Source organism: Grus americana, chromosome 8 (genome assembly GCF_028858705.1).
Source record: "Grus americana isolate bGruAme1 chromosome 8, bGruAme1.mat, whole genome shotgun sequence".
NCBI classification, from domain to species: Eukaryota; Metazoa; Chordata; class Aves; order Gruiformes; family Gruidae; genus Grus; species Grus americana.
Genome location: NC_072859.1, coordinates 26,475,339 through 26,494,572, shown reverse-complemented (window position 1 = coordinate 26,494,572; position 19,234 = coordinate 26,475,339). Strand labels below are relative to the sequence as shown.

Below are 19,234 nucleotides of genomic sequence, written 5' to 3'. Positions count from 1 at the left end.
AGTTACACCATTAAAAAACCAAAACAAACATGATTTTTTGGGAAAAGTTAGGTCTTTCATTATACGGGAAGTACCGTACAGCCTATGAACGACACTTTCAAGCTGCATCCTCTCCTCTGCGAGCCTTGCACCCCTCCTTGTGGTAGGTTGAAGCAATTGTCGTGTGAGCAAAATCCTCTCTCTGCTGGGCTTTGCCTTCCAAAAAGAGCGCAGCCAAACGCCCGAGACATGCTTTCAGCTCTGGCACCGAGCATCGACTTCTCCAGGTTGCAAACGTCTCCGACCTAGAGATATAAACAACTTCTCCCTCTCACTAGATGTCAACTATAAGTATGTGTTTCAAACATAATTAAACTGGAGGGTGTAGATGCGTGTGACACATTGGAACAGTTAAACTACCCAATCTTAACGTTGGTTTAAAGGTTACTTTTGGATGAAAGCTGGTTAGAGAATAAATAACAGATGCTGAAGGCATCCATTATGTATTTTTGCAATTAGCAGAAAATCTCGGTACTTTTCTTAAAGAACATACATAATTTTGTGGGATGTTTATTGCTGGAAGCAATCTGCTCTCGCTGGCAAGAACAGCATCCAAGAGCCCAGGGAAGCTTCACAAGAAGTCACACATGGTAAGCCAAACGCAATGCTTGCTTCAGGAACAGCACTTAAAATCCTGAGCTCTCTGTCACAAGGAAGCGGTCAAATGCACTTTCTTTCCGCAGAAAATTTTAAATTAGAAAGAACATGGTAAAATTATCCCTCTCTCTATTTTCCATTGACATTTTGATTACCCAGCAAAAACGTGGCTGCTCATTATACTTTCGTTTGAAAAATGCATCCAGCGTGTTTCATGCCATTGTTGTCTCCTATGCCCAAGGGCTTCTCCCTTGGTCTGGCTACCATCTCCCCTCTTGGGGTAGGAAGATACTGCTATACCTTGGGAAACCTTGCCCATGCAGGATGTGTGGCCTGGGAAGGAAAGTGGAAGTAAGGAAGCCACTAGAGAGCATCTCCCTCCCACAGAAGCTCGTGTGTGCAGAGTATAAGGTGGGGCAGCAGTTTAACTGTGGACCGTGCCAGTCCTCCCCCTGAAATAAAGGCACTGGTGATTTCCATCGTATCCAACCGAAACCATGGGAGGTATTCAGACAAGGACAGAGGTATTTGGGTTAGAACGTAACATGGACCTCAGGATACTTGGTGACCACAGCTGGGGACTTCAGCTGGTTCTGGTTTAGAAGACAACAGTGGTAACAGAGATAGCATTCTGCTCAGTCAGGAAAGGGGACCACCACATATTACACCCTCCAAATACCTTGATAGATCCCAGTAGTTCCTGAAGATCTTCACAATAGATTAAACTTCACTCCTAAAACTTGATACAATTGAGAAGCTATCCAAAAATCTCTTATCACATCTCACGGCACCAAATAAAAGTGCACACTGAGCGTAAAAGTTTATCTTTGTGCAAGCACAGCTGCTGTACAAGTTACCATTTCCACGTACCATCCATATCGTTACACTTCGGTAGTCGCACAGCAATCCAGCAACCTTTGCCATTTCTTACCACAAAGAAACTTCATTGTGCTAAAAAGCCCTCCAGAATAAAGCAGATAATATCTTTTGGGATGGCGCCATGTATTTTCCAAGAGTTGTCTCGCTGCAGCAGCTATTACAAGAAACTAAACCAAACCCTCCTATTTGTAAATTAGAAAGAAAAAGCCCAACTCAAACTGGTATTTGGTTTAGGACTGAATGGTTCGTGCAGTGCTTAAGAAGCATTTTAGACAAAAGCAAGCTTTCTGCCAAACATTTGAGGGGAAAGAGAAAATTTCTGCTTTGCTGTCTGAATACAGCTATAAACCAGGATGACAAAATAGCCTGGCATTGCTGCCCACAGTGAAATAAGCTCTGCATCTAGTTCTTCATGAGCATGGCTCAATTCGCCTTCATCCTGCCCAGTTTAGCTTTTACAGCTTTACCCTGAAGACAAATTCCTGCCTCCATAACCCCTGGAATTCAAGGTGGCAGAGACGATGAGAGGAGATGGGCAGTTTCTAGGCAGGGAGTGCTTTTGTATGAATTTCTATCCAGCATAATCATGAAATAGCTAGACTAAATACAAGTGTCGCTGCTGTGCAGAACAGATACATATCTAAAGCTGAAGTCTGGTGAAGCAGAATTGATCGAGCTTCTTTAAGCATCTTTCCTCCCCTCCTCAGTCATCTCACTTGCTGCCATCAAAGCAAACCAGATCATTTCTATTTTAACATCTAGTGATTGAGAAGGGTTTTTTTCATGCAACTGCTGCTAGGCACTGTGCTGAAGCAGGACAGACACATCTGATCTCATATAGGAGAAAAGAGCACAGGTACTACACAGATATTTTCTGTAGTTGGAAGAAGAAAAACTTTTTGTCAGTTTTGTAACAGATTATGGACCAAGCTTATTGGCAGAAACAGTAGTAGGTTCCGATTGTTCCAGCTGAAGGTACAGAAAGATTTTGTTTCTTTTGTAAGGCACATAGAGACTGGTAAGAGACTGGTAAGAGCATCCCCTTCCTCAACCCAAAGAGCATCTGCAGTTCAGAAAGGTATGGAAAAGACATTAAAAGCTGAGCAGATTAGAAGACTCTGTAAAACCGCTTATTGTTACCAACAGAAATACTTTACAGACCACAGGCTGAAAACCACCGTCTTAAACTAAGCAATCCATGGAAAACAGCAGAGAGCAGCAAGATTAAATTCATCTATGTCCCCTATCTCCACTGAAAGATTTATAAAGGTCTGCAGATCAAAAGAGTGTGAGAACTGCTGCTGTAGGAAACCATGAGACCATGAGACTTAATATTTTTGTTACTGTCTCCTTTGTTACCTGATTAGCTGAATCCTCTTTGCATCCTCTTGCAGTTTTCATTACTAGCTGTTAACCCGGGATTTTTGGACTACGGCAAGCGCAGAGCCCCGGGTGCCCAGTGTCCAAGTCCTGCTGCACTGCGTCTTGAAGAAATAACCCGATCTTGCCAAGGGGCCAAAGGGTTGCCCCCCCGCCCAGCCCCAGAGCAGGCAGCCAGCTGAGTAGTCGCAGATCGTAGCTTTCAGAGACATCTGTATCACAACAGGGACTGAATCGCTATCGAACTTCAAACTAAGCAGAAAAGTAATCCCTTAAGCTGCAACTTTCCTAAATGCTGGCAGCTAGAAACTGCCAACCGGTAACGACAGTTGGCAGCTCCAGTCTGAACTCAGAGGTTTTTCCATTTAACTCTCCCATTCTCCCCAGTTCAGGCTGGGCAGCGGCACACAGATGTCCCCACTGTTGTAAGACACAGCATTTTGCACAAGACCTTGGAATTCCTTCATGAACCATCTCTTCTTATTAAGACAAATGTTGTGAGTGGGGAGCATCTTCCACTGAGGCAACCCTCAACTGCGTGCTTATGGTCTTCTCCATGCTAATGTCTCCTCCGCCTGCCTCCGCTCCATCAAATCGGCACCTTTTGGGCTGAGATTTTCTGTTCAGGTCTCCCACTTGTGGGAACGGGAAGCTTGCTTTGGGGCAAAGCTAACAAGCCTTGCCCATCAGTCAGACCCCGAGAAGACGCTACAACTTGAGGGTGAGGTTTCAGCAAAACAGTTTGGTCTATGTAGCAGAAAGATACCTACCACTGCTGGAAAATCCCCTGCTTTTCTTATCGCTTTCAGGCCAGCTCTGCAAATCCTTCCAGAGTAAGGTTTCAAGTTCAACATGTTGTTTACTGGAAACCTACATGTGAATTAACAACCTATTTTGTGACAAACCTTTATGCAAACTGTGAAGACATTTTAAAATAAGCCTGGCAACCTCTCAGTTTCTTTTATAACGAATATTATGCTGTGCCCATCTCTTTTAAGAACGCCGGCCCCAGTACAGCATGTCGACATGTGCTGGAGAGTGGCAGAATGGCATCCAAGAAATCAGCTGGTAATTGAGCAAGGAAGCATGAGAAATCAAGGAAGAAAGCATCTCCAACAGCAGCTGCGCAATACGTTTGTGTTTCCTAGCCCACCTCCGAAACGCCCTTTCTTTCACAGATGTGCCAAATGAATTATTACTGCACAACTATACAAATAATTGGACAAACCTATATAATCAAGAAAAGGTACCTATTCCACAGGCATTTGCTTGATCTTACCCTGTGCCTAACAGGGTCTTCAGGACTTCAGTTTTGATGGCGAAAGCTGAACTTTTATATACATATCTGTGTGTATGCAGGCTCGCAAAATATATAACACTAATAAATACACACTTCATATAGATAGATATGAAAAATGTCCCTTGTGACAGATAACTGTAAGCCAAACACTCTTATTAAGCCACAGAACAAAGTTTATTGGATCTTCTCAAATTCTTTGTACAGTTTTGCTGCTAAACGGACACAACACATTGGCATATTGCCTTTAGTCTTTATTTCAATCATAAGTCCAACTTGAAAGAATTGGTAACACATTTAATGGCATCTTCAATAAATAAAATGACAAAAAAAAATCTAGTCTTTGCACAGACACATTACAATCCACTCCAAATTCAATATTGCCAAAACACTGGGTTTTTTTCTAAAAACTTGCTCCAAAGGTGGTTTTTTTTTGTTTCAGCACTTAAATACACAGAAAAGTATACAATAAGAGAAAACAGATACTCTATTCTGAACAGAACTTGTAAAACCCAGTAACTTAGGAACAAAAGATAATTAAATGCCTCTAATTAAAGAATCCTGTTTGAAGTCTCTTTGGAAAAATCCTGATTCTAACCTTCATATCAAAACACATAGTTTTGCTGGATCCTATCCTATGTCAGCATACTTATGCAATAAGAACTAAATTCCATGATTTCTTTTTTTTTTTTTTTTAAGGGGAAATTCATAAAGCAAAAGCATTAGCCTCCCACACTCACAAAAGTAGTCATGGTCCATATATTCTGCAGTAGTAAACAGCTATTTGTGCTCAGTCCGCTGTTTGAGCTCCTACCATACTGGAAAAGATACTCCAGTTTACCCTTTGTTTCTGTACCCATCTCCTCCCCAGTCCAGCAGCCTCAAGAACCTCAGAGAGATGAGGATTCATGCAAACACGAATCTGCCAGTGCAGATCAGGTTGCAGGATGAGGACCAACACATATGATTCTAATTAGAAGCTAGGCTTAATTTAAAGCTTTTCCTAAATAGAGAAAGTCATCAATAAAGAAAAGGTGAACTCCAAAGATTTCCAAACTGCAATTCCCTGTAATTTACAACATCTATTAGCGTATCACAAACCAATTAGTGTCAGTTAATGTAGGAAGAACCACTCTATTGCTAAAATCAGTTAAAACACTCATCTCCAAGCCTTCTGGGGCTTCCTCACTAAATGTTTAGGGCATGCAAGAAATGCATGCTTGGCCCCCCCCAGACCTATGCATACTAGTTTTATAGGGGAGAGAAAAGGTTACTTTAAACAAAAGGCAGAATTACACCTGTGCAAACATTTAAAACAGTTTGTTTCAACTAGTTATCTGCTTATCCCAACTACTCCTGCTGACTGTACTTGGCTAATTCAAGAAAACGTGATGAAGCAAGACCCGATTTAAGGGAATGAAACTTTTTTCTGCAGGTATCTTCCCCTCAGCTGACCACACCATAACAAAAGTGCAATAATTTACAATCTTTTCAAACAAATAGCTATTAAAATGATACAATTTTAGGGGAATAAATTCACTAGTTTAACCATAAAAATATTTCCCCAGGTAACAAACCTTAAAGGATTCCATAACACGGTATTTCAATAATAATAATAATACAGAAAATCCCTTCCACTTGCTACAAAAGACAGAACTGTCAGAAGATTTTGCTTATTGTGCACTATTTAAGAGTTTTTCCACCTTGTGAAGACCATGCTGTAATTAAGAATATAACTATCATTTAAAATAAATGCAGATGGAAATACTGACCTGACTTTGAAATTATATTCTTAACATTCTGCAAATGAAGACAAGGCAAAGCCCAGGGTCATGTCATCCAGGTACTCAAGAACTTACAAGACAGTTTACACCCAGAGTTGTAAGAAAGCACCACTTTCATAAAGTACTTTGTATGTCTATTGCTGAACAGCATATTGAATAGTTCTGTGAGAACTGCTAAAACAGATTCTCATACTAACTGTAGCTTGACTTACAGAATGCAGGTTTGGGGATAACAGGGACCTTGGTGACAAAATTATACTCTGAAAAAATATCTGCTAAATTTGGTCCAAGCATCCAAAAAAACAAACAAGGGCACGCGGGTCCCTCATTGCTTAATGCTGCTGTTTAGTTGCTCCTTAAAAAAAAAAAGTGTACGACAACAAGGAATAAGGGCTGCCCATGACAGGCACAGAACTGTGACAGAATAAATAGTCTCTTCAGAGAGATGTTTTAACTGTGGTTTTGCCACGTAACTGAACTGTACTAATGCAGAACCCTGAAATTTGCATACTATAGCCACAAGAAATTACTTCCTATTTAAAAAATGGATCCATTTGCAATTAACTGCTTTTCCAATCATCATTAGATATGTGAAAAACAATAAAAAAATCTTTTAAAACAATTACAAAGAGTGGACTGCAGTAGCAGCTATTCAAGCAAGATTCAAGCACAAGTTTAAATGAACTTTCAAGCTGGGAATTAGCCTTCTTTGTCAAAAATTTGTACAACTTTTTCAAAAACCTAAAAAGAGAGAGAAGAAGATTAATTCTATGAAGTATTTGTCAGTTACTTCAAGTTAAACCAGCACACACAATAATTGACAGTATTTTAATAAATATATAGTTTTTTCTTAGAACAGTCACAGTAATTCTTTAATAGTGAAATTGGCATCAATTCAGGGAAACTGAGACAGAAGAGTAATACTTCTTCAGAAAAGCAAAAGCTCATGAAAGTGAAAAGGACAAGACACTGTTAAAGACTGAACCACTGAAAATGTGTTTAGTCCAGCTCGTGTTCAAGCAGAACTAATTGATTTCTTAAAGTTATTCACATCTTAATCAGCTCTTCAAGAGTCGAAACGAGAGTTCCACAACCTCCATCAGTAATACACATCAGTGTTCGATTAGCACACTAACCACACATACACACATCTCTGAAGAATGCCAAAAATATGTACCCTGCCACTGTCATCCCCATGGTTTTTTGATTTATACACTTACTTCATCAACAGATTTAGAGGCATCCACTTTTCTGACTTTTCCCATTCTCTCATACAAGTCTATTATAGGCTTAGTGGACTGCAGATATGTATGAATTCTAGGAGAAAGCACAGGGGGAAAATGCATTACATAGTAAAATATAAACAGAAAGGAACTGAAAAGTTTTTCAGATAGTACCTCTTTTCCAGACTCTCCCGATTGTCATCACTCCTACCACTGCTCTTGCCTCTTTCGAGACAACGGCCAATACATATCTACAAAAAAGACATAATCAAAAAGATAATCACAACCAAGAACAGAAGGTGCTATCTTGAAAGTAGGAACAAAACAAAAATTCTGAAAAATCTAAATAGGCCTGACACACAAAATACTGTCCAGATCTGGTGGATGTAACCAGAATTCACAGGGAAAGCTAGATTCTTCCAGAGAAAAAGGATGATAGCTTTACACTTCAGCAGTTCATTAAAATAGGGGCTCTTAAAACAGGATTGGGGTCAGTGGAAGTAAAAGAAACATCAAGCTGTGCCGTTTGACTGGGTCTCTAACTTGAGACATTTAAAGCAGAAAACTATCTGATTTTAAAGCATATGTTCAGACTTTCTGAAAAGCAGCATGTCAAATTAGACTACTAATATATGCCTGCACTGAAAGAAAATCACTGTATTTTCTCCCAAGAGTTCTGTATGGCTACATACTAAACTATTAGAATTTAAAATGTCCTTACTTTACAGTGCTATAATGAAGCAAATAAAAAGCAAAAGCTAAGTAAAAACTGAAGAACTAACCATAGTTAAAAGCTGCCAAATGAACTAAGTTTTGAAGCACAAAGCAAGCAATACTCACACATGTACACCTTATGTACACATTTATCTTACTCATGAAAGAGGACAATGGTTAGAAATTATTTTTTTTCCTACAAAGTACACCCATAGTAAAAAGAAAAAAAACCCACAAACCGATCACATAGGCATTGTTGTCTATTTTCAGATCTAGTAAAAAAAAATTAGAACCCCAAAATTAACACACCACCAAGTAAAAAAATAAATAAAAAATTAACCTTATTTAAGTTTTTAAATAGAAAAAAAATAACCCCTCACTTGTTCTTTGCAATTAAAAAAAATTGCAATTAAGTAAAAAAAAGGTAATAAAATTTCTCAGGAAATTGGGGAAAAGAATAAAAGGAAGAAAGCCAGCTTAAGGTGCTGGGATTCTCATATCCCTCAAGGGCACTAACATATCGTGGCATTTGTTAAATGAATATAATGTATCACTGTCAAAATGCCCTTGCATCTAATGGCTTGCTGAATAAAATGTTGGTTACTGGCTATTCTATAGCACAGCTCATAACTATGAAAATAAAGACTTTAGTAACTTGTTTGCTTTAATACTAAGGGTAAACAGAGTAATGTTTTCTGAAAATTAACCAAATAATTTTCTTTGATGTATTTAAAGTTTTTATAAATTTTCCTTGAGAATGCAGTTGCTGGAAGTACTTCAATACGATTTATTTGCACGAGACTATACCAAGTGTAATTAGCCGCCTGCTATTTCAAAAACAGGCAGTTTTTTCATCTGCAAAAACAAGTTGCCAAAAAAAAAATCCTTGAAACTGACAGACCAAGTTTTCCTTCTACTCTTATACTAGCCCATTCGCTACCTGACAGTTTTATTGTTCTTGAATGATTCTCACAATATAGCAAGAAAGGAAGTTACAGAACAAGACACTTCATTACCTCATTGTCACAATCAAAAAAGAGAACAAAAGAAACATCCGCCTTTCCATCCATGGTCTTATTCCAGCCTTGAAGATTATCTTCATTCCTGGGAAATCCATCAATCAAGAACTTGTTCTTCTGGGAATTGGCAGCCATTGTTTGATCCATAGCCTGATAAAAGGGAATTCAATTAATGATCTCCTGCACATACAACCATTTATCTAGTTATTAAACTACCCCCAAAATGGTGACATGGTAAATTGAGAAGCATTTATTTTAGGATTATTGCAGATTTACAAATTTTTTTTTTGTTTCACCTTCAATGCATGCTAATTAATTCACTGATGCACCAATATAGCCTTCTTTCAAACTGAATTCACTATTTCATAAAGCTCAAAATCTCAGAACACAGAATCCCAGCTTTAAAAGTTAATTTTCTACAAGATACTGGAAAGTGTTGTTACACAGTAAGATGCCAAAACATCCCTGATCTAGAGTTAATTCTAACTGAAACCTCCAGATAAATGTAATGCCATGAGCAACAGAAGTCTTTTCTGTCTTAAAGGAGATACTCTGGTGGTTTTCCTGGACATCTAATGAGGATAAAGACTGGAGCTTTCCTTCCACAGGAATATTAGCAGGTGCTCTTCTCCTTCACCTGGCTATCTATTTTGATAAAACTTAGAGAAACTTAGTAACTTTAATACCTCTACCCTCCAAATATGACTGAGCTGACCAAGAGGTCCAAAAGCTAGTTAAGGAAAAAAAGAAATACAGAGTTTCACTAATTTCCCTAGAGCTACTAAAAAAAAAAAATAATAAAAATAATCCATTCTCACAGATGCCATCACCTACTGCCCTCCAACCAGCCAGAAACACGAGTAATTGCTAAGAGAAACCCAGTACACGATGTGCACCTACGTGTCTGCCATCTCATACTATTCACACCGGAGGAGAGGCAATTCTTCAAGATTACGGCCACTGCTTTGTTGCTTAATCTGCAAGAGTAAACCAGCAAGGAAACACCCCTTTCCTTACCCTCTTCAGCAAGCTGATTGTTATTTCAACTGGTACAATTTCCCCCTCTTTAATGTAGTTCTCAATGAGTTCTCCATACTGTGAGCCTGGCCTTTTTCGTTCATCTCGAAGGAGGTCACCAGCAGAAAGGTGCGTGTAGCCGTATTTCTGAAACGTGCAAAACAAACAGGCATAGACTCCCTTGAATTAGTACACATGCAAAGTTAACATCAGTCAGTGTCAACCACATTTATCTTTGCATTACAACAGAAAAATACAGGGAATAACATCTTGCCAGTGACAGACCTATTCCACCTTCAGCATGTAATCTGAAAATACAGTTTACTTGGTATGCAGAGAAAGCACAGCAGTAGAGAGATTCTTGGGCCAAATGTTCAACAGGGCTTTGGTCAGGCATTTGTGTCCTGTTTTCATAGGTAATTTTGTCTCATTTGGAAATGAGACTGTCTCAAAGTCCCGAAAGCACTTCCTGAAATGTTACACTGTGCAGTGAGACATTTAACAATCACCAGACTAGATACAAGCTATACCCCATCCTAACGGTTCAACCACTTAAAAATTGTAAGTGGTTATCAGTCGCTGGGTCAAGTCTTGAGTCAGAAATCCTTCCGTTCCTGTTGTGGTTCTGGAATCAACTTCCTCCTCTGCCTTGCTCAAATCACTTACAACTCTGCATCTAACACTGCAGCTACACAAACAGTCCTACCCACGCACCCTTCCAAAGCCAGCCCTGCCTGCCCCTGCTCCCTCCTTCCCTGGGACGAAGGTGACAAACCCAGAAGGCAGCCCAAGGGGAGGCTGGTGCCTTCTCCTAACGATGATGTGGCGGATGAAGGTAAACAGCTACACTGGTGCCACCCTATGTCACACCACGTACAGTAAACAGAGCTTAGAGATCAGGTCCAAATCTATCAGTTTGATACTAGTATGCAGGAAAACCGCAAACGCCACCGCTCTTTTCTTTCACCTCAAACTACATCTAAAAAAAGTTGCTAATGCAAAATACCAATGAAAGTTATTTATTGCACTCAAATTTCTCAAGTATTTACCATCATAAATTGACACCTGGTGCAAAAATGCAAATATACTTTTACCTAAGAGAAATGCACTGTTATAAAGGATGTTTCAGAGCACAAAACAATCATTTTCTCAGCTTGTTTATATACCACAAGAAAACTAACCAAGTGTACTATGCTCATTGACCAAATATAGTCCATAAAAACAAACAATAAAGACATCTCCTTGGTGTCTACCTAAGCTAGTTATACATCCAAAATAGAGTATACCTATATATACTCATCCTAAAGTTTTTACACAAAACAAAAGCAGCGGAAAAAAATTCAGGGTTATCAGCTTGGCTGCAGCAACACCCAAAGCAAATTTCAGAAAAGGTGTTTGAGCAGCATAATAATGTGACTACACACTTTTTAAGGCTGTGAACTTGGGATTTAAAAACTTGGCTACTGGACTAAGTACAACAGAAATGTTACACAATCCACTAAGTGACTTTAAAAACATTTCAGTTGCTTTCCAATTTCACCCACAAAAGCGTGGAAAGTTAGTTCTGCCATAGTCAGAATTTAATCTCCAAAACTCTACACAGCTGGTGAAAAAAAGGAAGCAAGATTTTGCTCTAAATAACTGTGAAGAAAAAACTCCACAGACATCCTCTATAAGCTCACTGTACTCCTGCTTTAATGTGCACTGCATTTGGATATGCCTATTTAATTGCAAATCTAAATATTAACTATGAACTACAGAAGCCATAAACCAGAATAAATCTTTCCTTATAAGCAAGAAATCTTACTCTGCTGAACCCTAAATTAACATGTAGTTCTTCCTGCTAAAGTTTAAGAATGATGATTTTTTTAACATTAAGTTTCTACAAAGAAGAAAATGGGAAGAAAATTGAATCCCTTCGATTTTAGAGGACTACCAAACCATTTAATTTTCCTTGGCATTTCCCTTTTCATGCATGAAAATTAAATTGAGTCAGACAATTTTTGGAATTTGCTGTCTTTTGCAACAGCAAACTAAAATAGTTTTTAATGGCTGAACAGGAAAATAAAAGATAGAAGTGTTTTAAAGTGCTGTTGCATAAACAGAATTGTTTTAGATAATAGTAAGTTGTATTTTAGAATAACCTTCAGAATGGATTAACCAAGCAATAAGAAAAACAAACCTATCCTTCAGGGGCAAAACATCTATTTGTTAACTGTACTGAGCCAAGAGCCAAAGACAACACGTCAGTTTAAACAATGCAAACAAGCACGGAGAAAGGCTTGGCTGCTGCTCTGCTCCGTGTACAGAAGGCTTCAGAGATGCAGTGCTCACGCTGCTCTTGCCAGTTTTAATCAATGCATACAGGGCACAAAGTTTTCTTTCGTCTTAGGCGAGATAAACCCTCAGCAAGCGTCCTGAATTGGAGAAAACTGTCACATCCCCAAGAGCTCGCAAAAGAGACTGGGATGTAACTGCACAAAAACCAGGGCAAAGTAGCATCTTGCTGAAGTTTGCTTTGTGCCAGCATGTTTTTCCAGCAGCGCCAAGTACATCTTGATGCAATCCCCAGAACGTGACTTATTTCAACTACTGCCTAATTCTTCTCCTCCGAAATCAGAAAAGGAGCAGGACTGTGGCTGCCAAACAACAAAAAAGCAGTTTCTCCAGTTCTTGAAGGATGCATATATACTAGATTCATAATGTCAGACTGAAAAGGAGACTTGAAATAGAAACCAGGTTAAAAAAAAATTTCAAAATACTTGGATGCCAAGCACCTAGAATCTGGACAGAATTTTAGATTACAGAGATGAAAAAAGAACATATATAATTAACTATTCTAAAACTTATTTCAGAGAAAATGTTTTCTGCTATGCTAGCAGACTGGCTATAAAAAGAAAAAAGATTAAATCAATAAATTGCTGTTACACAAGTTCTCATTATTTTCAAAACTATTTTTATATTTGGAGAACCATAATCCAACTCTCTTACAAAAAGTAACTGTGAATGAAAAAGATAAAAATCAGCTGTCTTCAGCCCCACTGTAGACATCTTCCTCCTTTGCTTTCCAAAAAAAAAAAAATTAAAAAAATAAAAAAAATCAGTGTGCCGTGGAAAGGCAAGCTCAAGTTTCCATCAATCCCACCACAGAGGTGTTACTCAGCACAGCACTTAGCAGTACTGCATAGAGCACAGCAAAATGTTTCTTGCTTGTTTGTCTTACAGTGGTCTGGTAAATCAGTCCCCATTCTGCAGGACAAACTGGTACATGCCAGCCGTATGCTCCACATCTCCAAATTACAACCCAAGACTGCAGCCTCCCTGAGAGCTGCCCTTCTCTCCCCTGTCCTGTAGCCACTTCTAGCTTTCTTCTGTCAGCCAGGATTTGCAACTTCTGCTCCCCAGACAGAACATGTTTTATTTTCAGTAAATGCAATAAATAGATTAATACAACTGAAAATACGAGTGATCTGCACATCACACTTCAATAAGGTGGAGTCCGCCCCAGCAATCCTCTCGAGGCAGTAAGGAAGGATCAGCGGAGTGCAGCGGCTGCTGCTGGCACTCCTTACGCAGCCAGCTTTTGGAGGGGGACAAGGTTTACTTCTGATTGAGTCCTGTGTGGTCCAGAAATACATCTCTCCAGTAAACACACAGCTTGAGACTTCCTTAACTGAGTAGAAGCCAAGAAAAAGCAAGAGAAACACAAATTACTACTTTGACCTTGACTCCTATCTTGGCTTATCATTGTTACTCTAAAAATGAAAGTCACAGGGCTTAAGATCTAAACAAAATACAAAGTTTTATTGCTCTAGTTCTAACCTGTTGTATCTTGGGCAACCTTAATAAACTACTGAAATTTGCTACATGTTCTCAGATACACCACTCAAAAACTAGTTAAAATAAAACCAGAATTGTGTAAAGCCTGCAGCCTTCAGATACATTTTTTTTAAACATAAAAAGCTTTTGACCATCCTATTAGCAATTAGCACATGGAATTACAACTTTGACGTATACACTATAATGCAGTAATAGACCTTCAGTCTGCTTATTCCAATAAGAAAAAAGAAAATTGAAGACATTTTCTTAGTTTGAAAGATGTTCTTGCCTGAGGAGGGGGAAACAAATAAAAAACACATTAACTAAACTAAATGCACAAAGGAGATCCCACTGACAGTGCCCCCAGGGAAGGGGGGGAGCAAACAGAGCGTCCCAGTGCTTCAGGAACACTCAGCTCAATAAAAAGGCACCCAGTATGTTTCGGAAAGTCCAAAATTCAAGCCCAGTGAGTCCGCGTTCTGCAAAATGGAAGCGTTTAGGAATAAATTTTCAGGGGGGGCGGATTTATACGATTTATACGATCACTCACCAGGTTTTAAAAGCACTCCATAGTTCAGAAACATAAACTTATATTCCAAAAAACAACTATGAGAACTTAAGGCTAAGTGGACTACTAATACTTGGCGGTCTTGAAAGAGATTTCAGAAATTGAGTTTAAAGAAAACAATTTTAAAAACTTTTTTATTCCAAGGAAGTTAATGGTCTCAGCAGACTTCCAGAAGACATGACAGCAAACCTAAATCCACCGCTACTTTCAGAAGAGTATTTCTGACACAATGAGTTGTTCTTTGCATTGTTTTCTTCACCCTAAGAAATCTCCTTATCATATATCCCAAAGCAACTAAACAGCTTTTTCCATTTGGATATTAACTTATGCTCTTCTAAAAAGAGAAGGCTCAGCGTCCCACCTTGTGGGATTAATTTTAGATTTAACCACAAACATACAGGATAGGGCTGTGGTGGAGGTGAATTATATTTCAGTTACACAGAGAGGGATGTCTTGCACACCCAAAATCCCTACAGAATCACCTTGTCAAAACAAGCAAGCACGATTCAAATCCTGCTTGGAATAAAGACAAATGATTTAGTTATTATTCTTCCCCCCAACCAAAGAGCTTTGCATTTCAGCCAAGGGTGTAAAGATTTAAAATTTAAGTAGATGAAAGCACAGTTTGTGCAGATTTGAAGAACGGGGGTTTTTTTCCCCCTTGATTTTACCATAACCATTTTATAAGCAAAGTTCAGAAGTCAGCAATAAAATACATTCATTTCCTCCTACAAGAACCTGCAGTCAAATAACATCATTCAACTACCTGCTCAAATATTCTGCCTCACAGGACAAGCTACGCAAGAGTCCCAGGTGATGGAAGACTCCACCTCACAGAGCTGTGGAAGGTTTCAGAAGTTAATCTGCAGAGCTGGAAGGGAGGATAAGAACTTAAGAGGGAATTCTGCTTCATCCCCTCCTAAATAGGAGGAACTGGTCCAGAGCAGCATTCTGCCTTGCTGCATTTGCATTTCAGTGACAATTCTGTGAGTTTGTGGAACGTATACACAAGTCTTCCCTTCGTGTCAGAGAAAACCAGCCTGGTTCTGCTGTCCCCTCCAACCTTATCTGTGAAGATAAAGAAACCTAATCACTTACCTGCTGTTCCCTTTCGTACCCTGTGTCAATACCCGTTTCCGGTTGTTATTGCATCTTCTTCCCTCAAATAATTTCTTCATTTTGGTCCAAATTTGGCATGAATACCTGCCTTCTCCGGAGTGAGGGACTCCAGCATATACATATTGAGCAGTTATGATTTAGGCTAGTACTTGACAAATACATATTACGCCTACAACATGTGATAGCCATCTCCCTTCTCTGCATAGTCAGCAAAACAATTACAACACTTCTTTGAGAAATCATTCCCAGTTAGTACGTAATATTCCCTTTACTCTACAAAACACTTATGGTTACCCTCGCTTTTTTAATAAAATAATTTAATACTAAAATCATACAAGATGTCACCTCAGCAAAGCGAGGCTTCTTCTACTTATGATGTGCTCTGTCCTAAATCTCTAGTATGAATAGCAATCGAGAAGTATTTATAGCTCATACTGACTTTTTGTTGAGCACAAACTTCAGATTTACAGCAAGATACTGGGTCAGATTCATTCCAAATGTAAACTAATATTATTCAGTCCATTTACAACAAGGATGAATGAGGTTTATTATTACTCAGCTACAGCCCCTCTTCTCTGTGGCAAGCTGCCCACAGGGTTTAAAATCTGAACAAAAATACACCTTGAACCTAAAGGCAGCATTGACTGCATCCAGGCTATTCAACCGCCTACACCAGGGCACTCTGGGGGGGCTGCCAGGGGCCAGGCCCACAATGTGTGCTTAAAAAAGGTGCTGCTCTCCAGTACCTCTGCTGCGTTTCACCCACACTTTCCGGTTCACGTCCCTTTTTTCTAAAGTTTTCCAGCAGGCTTGTATCAGTCCAACTCTCCCTTCAACTACCTCAGACCCTCTCTCCCTCAAAGTTTAGCCAGCGGCTCCTGTAGAGGTGTCCAAGCAAGCACGAAGAGAGTCCGTTGCAGTCAGCAGGTCCGAGCACTTTCAACTGTGAGCCCACTGACTTCAATTAACTTCTTTCCATGCAGTGAACAGGATTAGCAGAATTAAAGCAAATTTACATTTATTAGTATTTGGACTTTCCAGGCTTAGAAAAGAAAATAAATACAGTACAAGCAAAGATGACTTTCTTCTTTCATTTTTAGCTGCAAATATAATTTGAGCAGAAAGGAGTCCCTTGAACTCCTCCTAATAAAGTGGTCTTTATCCCATTATATTAGCCTATCAAACCAAAGGCATTTGTACCTCCAAACATAGGCCAGCAGCCACACAAGGTACACCCTGAGGCTACATTAATGGTTCAGTGAAAGCCAGTAATGACAGACTACAAGATTCGCCTACATTTTCAGCTCATTTGTTTGCTACGTGCCAGGGACAGAATTTGACCTTACCAAAGAGGCTTTATGAGCACTACGAACTTTTCATTCCACAATTTAATTTAATGAATAAGCCAGTTTGAACGAGAGTCTGTAATTTGAGGTTAAAATCCTTCAGCACTAAAGTCATAATGGTATTTTTCAGTCTGGACCAAATTCGTGTAACTTAGTTATACAACACTGAGGACTGGGATATAATGGCAGTGTGGATAAACTGTAACAGCACTGCCAGGGCATCACCAGAATAGACGACACACAAAATGTGCTTGTGCCAGGAGTTGGAGGGTTTTTTCCACCAATATAGTTTCAGAAACATGGGCATTGCTACAGTTCTGTCATTTCTTTCAGTGCGGGTGTGGATAAACTTTGATTCTACACAGCTTTCAATAAGAAAAATATATACGACTGCTCAGAAAAAAAACCACAACAAAACTGCTTCAAATCCAACATAAGGCTGAATGCTTCCAAATATGTAACTACTTCTGTAATTATCTACCTGAATACAATGTAATTATTCCTGCATTTTTGGTCTTTCAAAGGGCAGTGCTACACCATGTAGCATTCTCAGTACTTTCTTAGATGCTTGTTCTATCTCAAAGGGCTGTACAAATGTATTTAGAAAACTGAAAGCATGAAAAATAACAGCAGACAGTCTTCTCAAGCTATACTGTCAGTTTTAGGCTCTTTGAAAAGCGAGAACAAGATTAATCACCTATGGGGTCAAGCCATCCTTTGACCTCTTATCGTATTCCATCACAGAACAAAATTTTAGTTCTATTTTTAACTTTTTACTTTCACAACTTACAGAGTTGGCACCGACTCAAGAAAGCCAACACCTTGCAATGTCTACTGTACCAAGCTCTTACGTTTATGGGACAGGCTTCAGAAGCCATGGACCTTGATCCCTCACATTTAAAGTCAATACATTCCCAAACACTGTAAACCACCTCATCTCCACTCCCAGGCCACAAAACCGGCAGCCCGAGGCATGCGGGTGGCGGCCCCGCAGTCACCTACGTGGCCACGCAGAATGCACAGAGCCACCCACGCCAGCTGGGCTGCAGGACCGGCCTGACAAGGCACCACCGCCCAGGCGGTCCGGAACTTCTCCGGGGTCACCATCCTGCTCCTCCACCAAGGCGCAGAGAGCGACCGGTGCTCCCGCCCGAACCGCTGCCGTTAATGCCGCGCTGGGGCGGGCCTCCAAGCCCCGAGCGGGTGTCCCGCTGCCCAGGGTGGATGGCAGCGCAGGCAGACCCACCGGTGGAGTGGGATCTGGGGGTGGGCTGAGGTGGGGGGGGGGGGGGGGGGGGGGAAGCAGAAGGAAAAAGGCCAGCCCCTGGCTAGGCCGCCTGACAGGGGCTGGAAGGGGAGCGGAGGGGCCGGAGTGGGGGCTGCCCCCACCGCTTCACCAGCTGGCGGGCAGATGTGGGTCAGTTATTTTTACTTTATCGCCTCCATGGGGCGGGGGTACAGCAAGGCTAGACAAGAGCCAGGACCGCAGGGGAGACGCGAGGTCCGCCGCCGGGCGAAGGGGAAGACGCTCCCCCAAGCGCCGACCCCAAGGAGAGGCGCGGACCCCGCGGGGGGCCTACAACTCCCAGCCTACCCCGCGGCCGCACCCGCAGAGCCCCCCGCAAGCGGAGCCCCGCGGCACGCCGGGACGCGTAGTCACGTAACCCCCCCCGCCCCCCTCCGGCGGCGGGTCCGCTGCCCTCACCTCCACGATGCGAGCGCACTGCGTCCCCTTGCCCGCCCCGGGCCCGCCGAGGACGAAGACGACGAGGGGCTTCATGAGGAGAAGGAGGCGGCGGCGGAGCAGCAGCAGGACAGCGGCGGCGGAGCGGCGGCCAGGGGGCGGCCGTGGAGCGGGCGGGGAGCGGCGGGCACCGAGGCCAGGTCTGGGGATGGAGCTGAGGCAGAGCCGCCACCGCGCACCCGCTGCTGAGCTGTCCCCGCCGAGGGAAAGTGCTTCCGGGTCCCCGGCGGCGCGCGCTGACCGGGATGGGCGGGGCGGGCACGTGCGCGCGGGGCCGGCGGCTGCCGCTCTGCCATCCGGTGCCTGCAATGCGCTCTCCTCTCAGCCCGCGCAATGCGCCGTCCTGCGGCGAACGCTCGCCCCGAGCAGCGCGTGACCGGGGACCGGGACCGGGGCGAAGCAGCCGGACCGTACCGCTGCCGCGGGGGCTGCCCCGTGAGGGACGTACCGCACCCCCAACCGGCCACCCAGCCCCGGCGGGTGTCACGCGGGTGTGGGCCCTGACCGAGCCGCGGGCGCTGTGGGTGGCTCACGCCCCGGGACACCCGGCGAGGAACGGCCAGGGCCGGAGCGACGCTCGAGCAGGCGGGAGGGCCGTGCCCGTTTACTTTGAAACCCCGGGCAGCCGCCACGGACCTCTCCCGGCCCGGCGAAATGCGGCGCCCTACGCTGCCATAGCAACCCGGCCG

At 41.9% G+C, this 19,234-nt stretch overlaps 1 protein-coding gene across 1 annotated transcript; it reads right to left on the bottom strand.

Annotated features, from left to right (window-relative positions):
• Positions 1-4,347: 4,347 nt before the first annotated feature.
• On the bottom strand, positions 4,348-19,191 carry CMPK1 (cytidine/uridine monophosphate kinase 1). Its single transcript, XM_054833820.1, has 6 exons — positions 18,507-19,191; positions 9,950-10,096; positions 8,930-9,082; positions 7,374-7,450; positions 7,197-7,293; positions 4,348-6,717 (listed from the first exon to the last, which is right to left on the bottom strand). Exons 1-6 carry the CDS (start codon positions 18,579-18,581, stop codon positions 6,676-6,678), a joined length of 591 nt encoding a protein of 196 aa, XP_054689795.1. The 5' UTR covers positions 18,582-19,191; the 3' UTR covers positions 4,348-6,675.
• Positions 19,192-19,234: the final 43 nt, after the last annotated feature.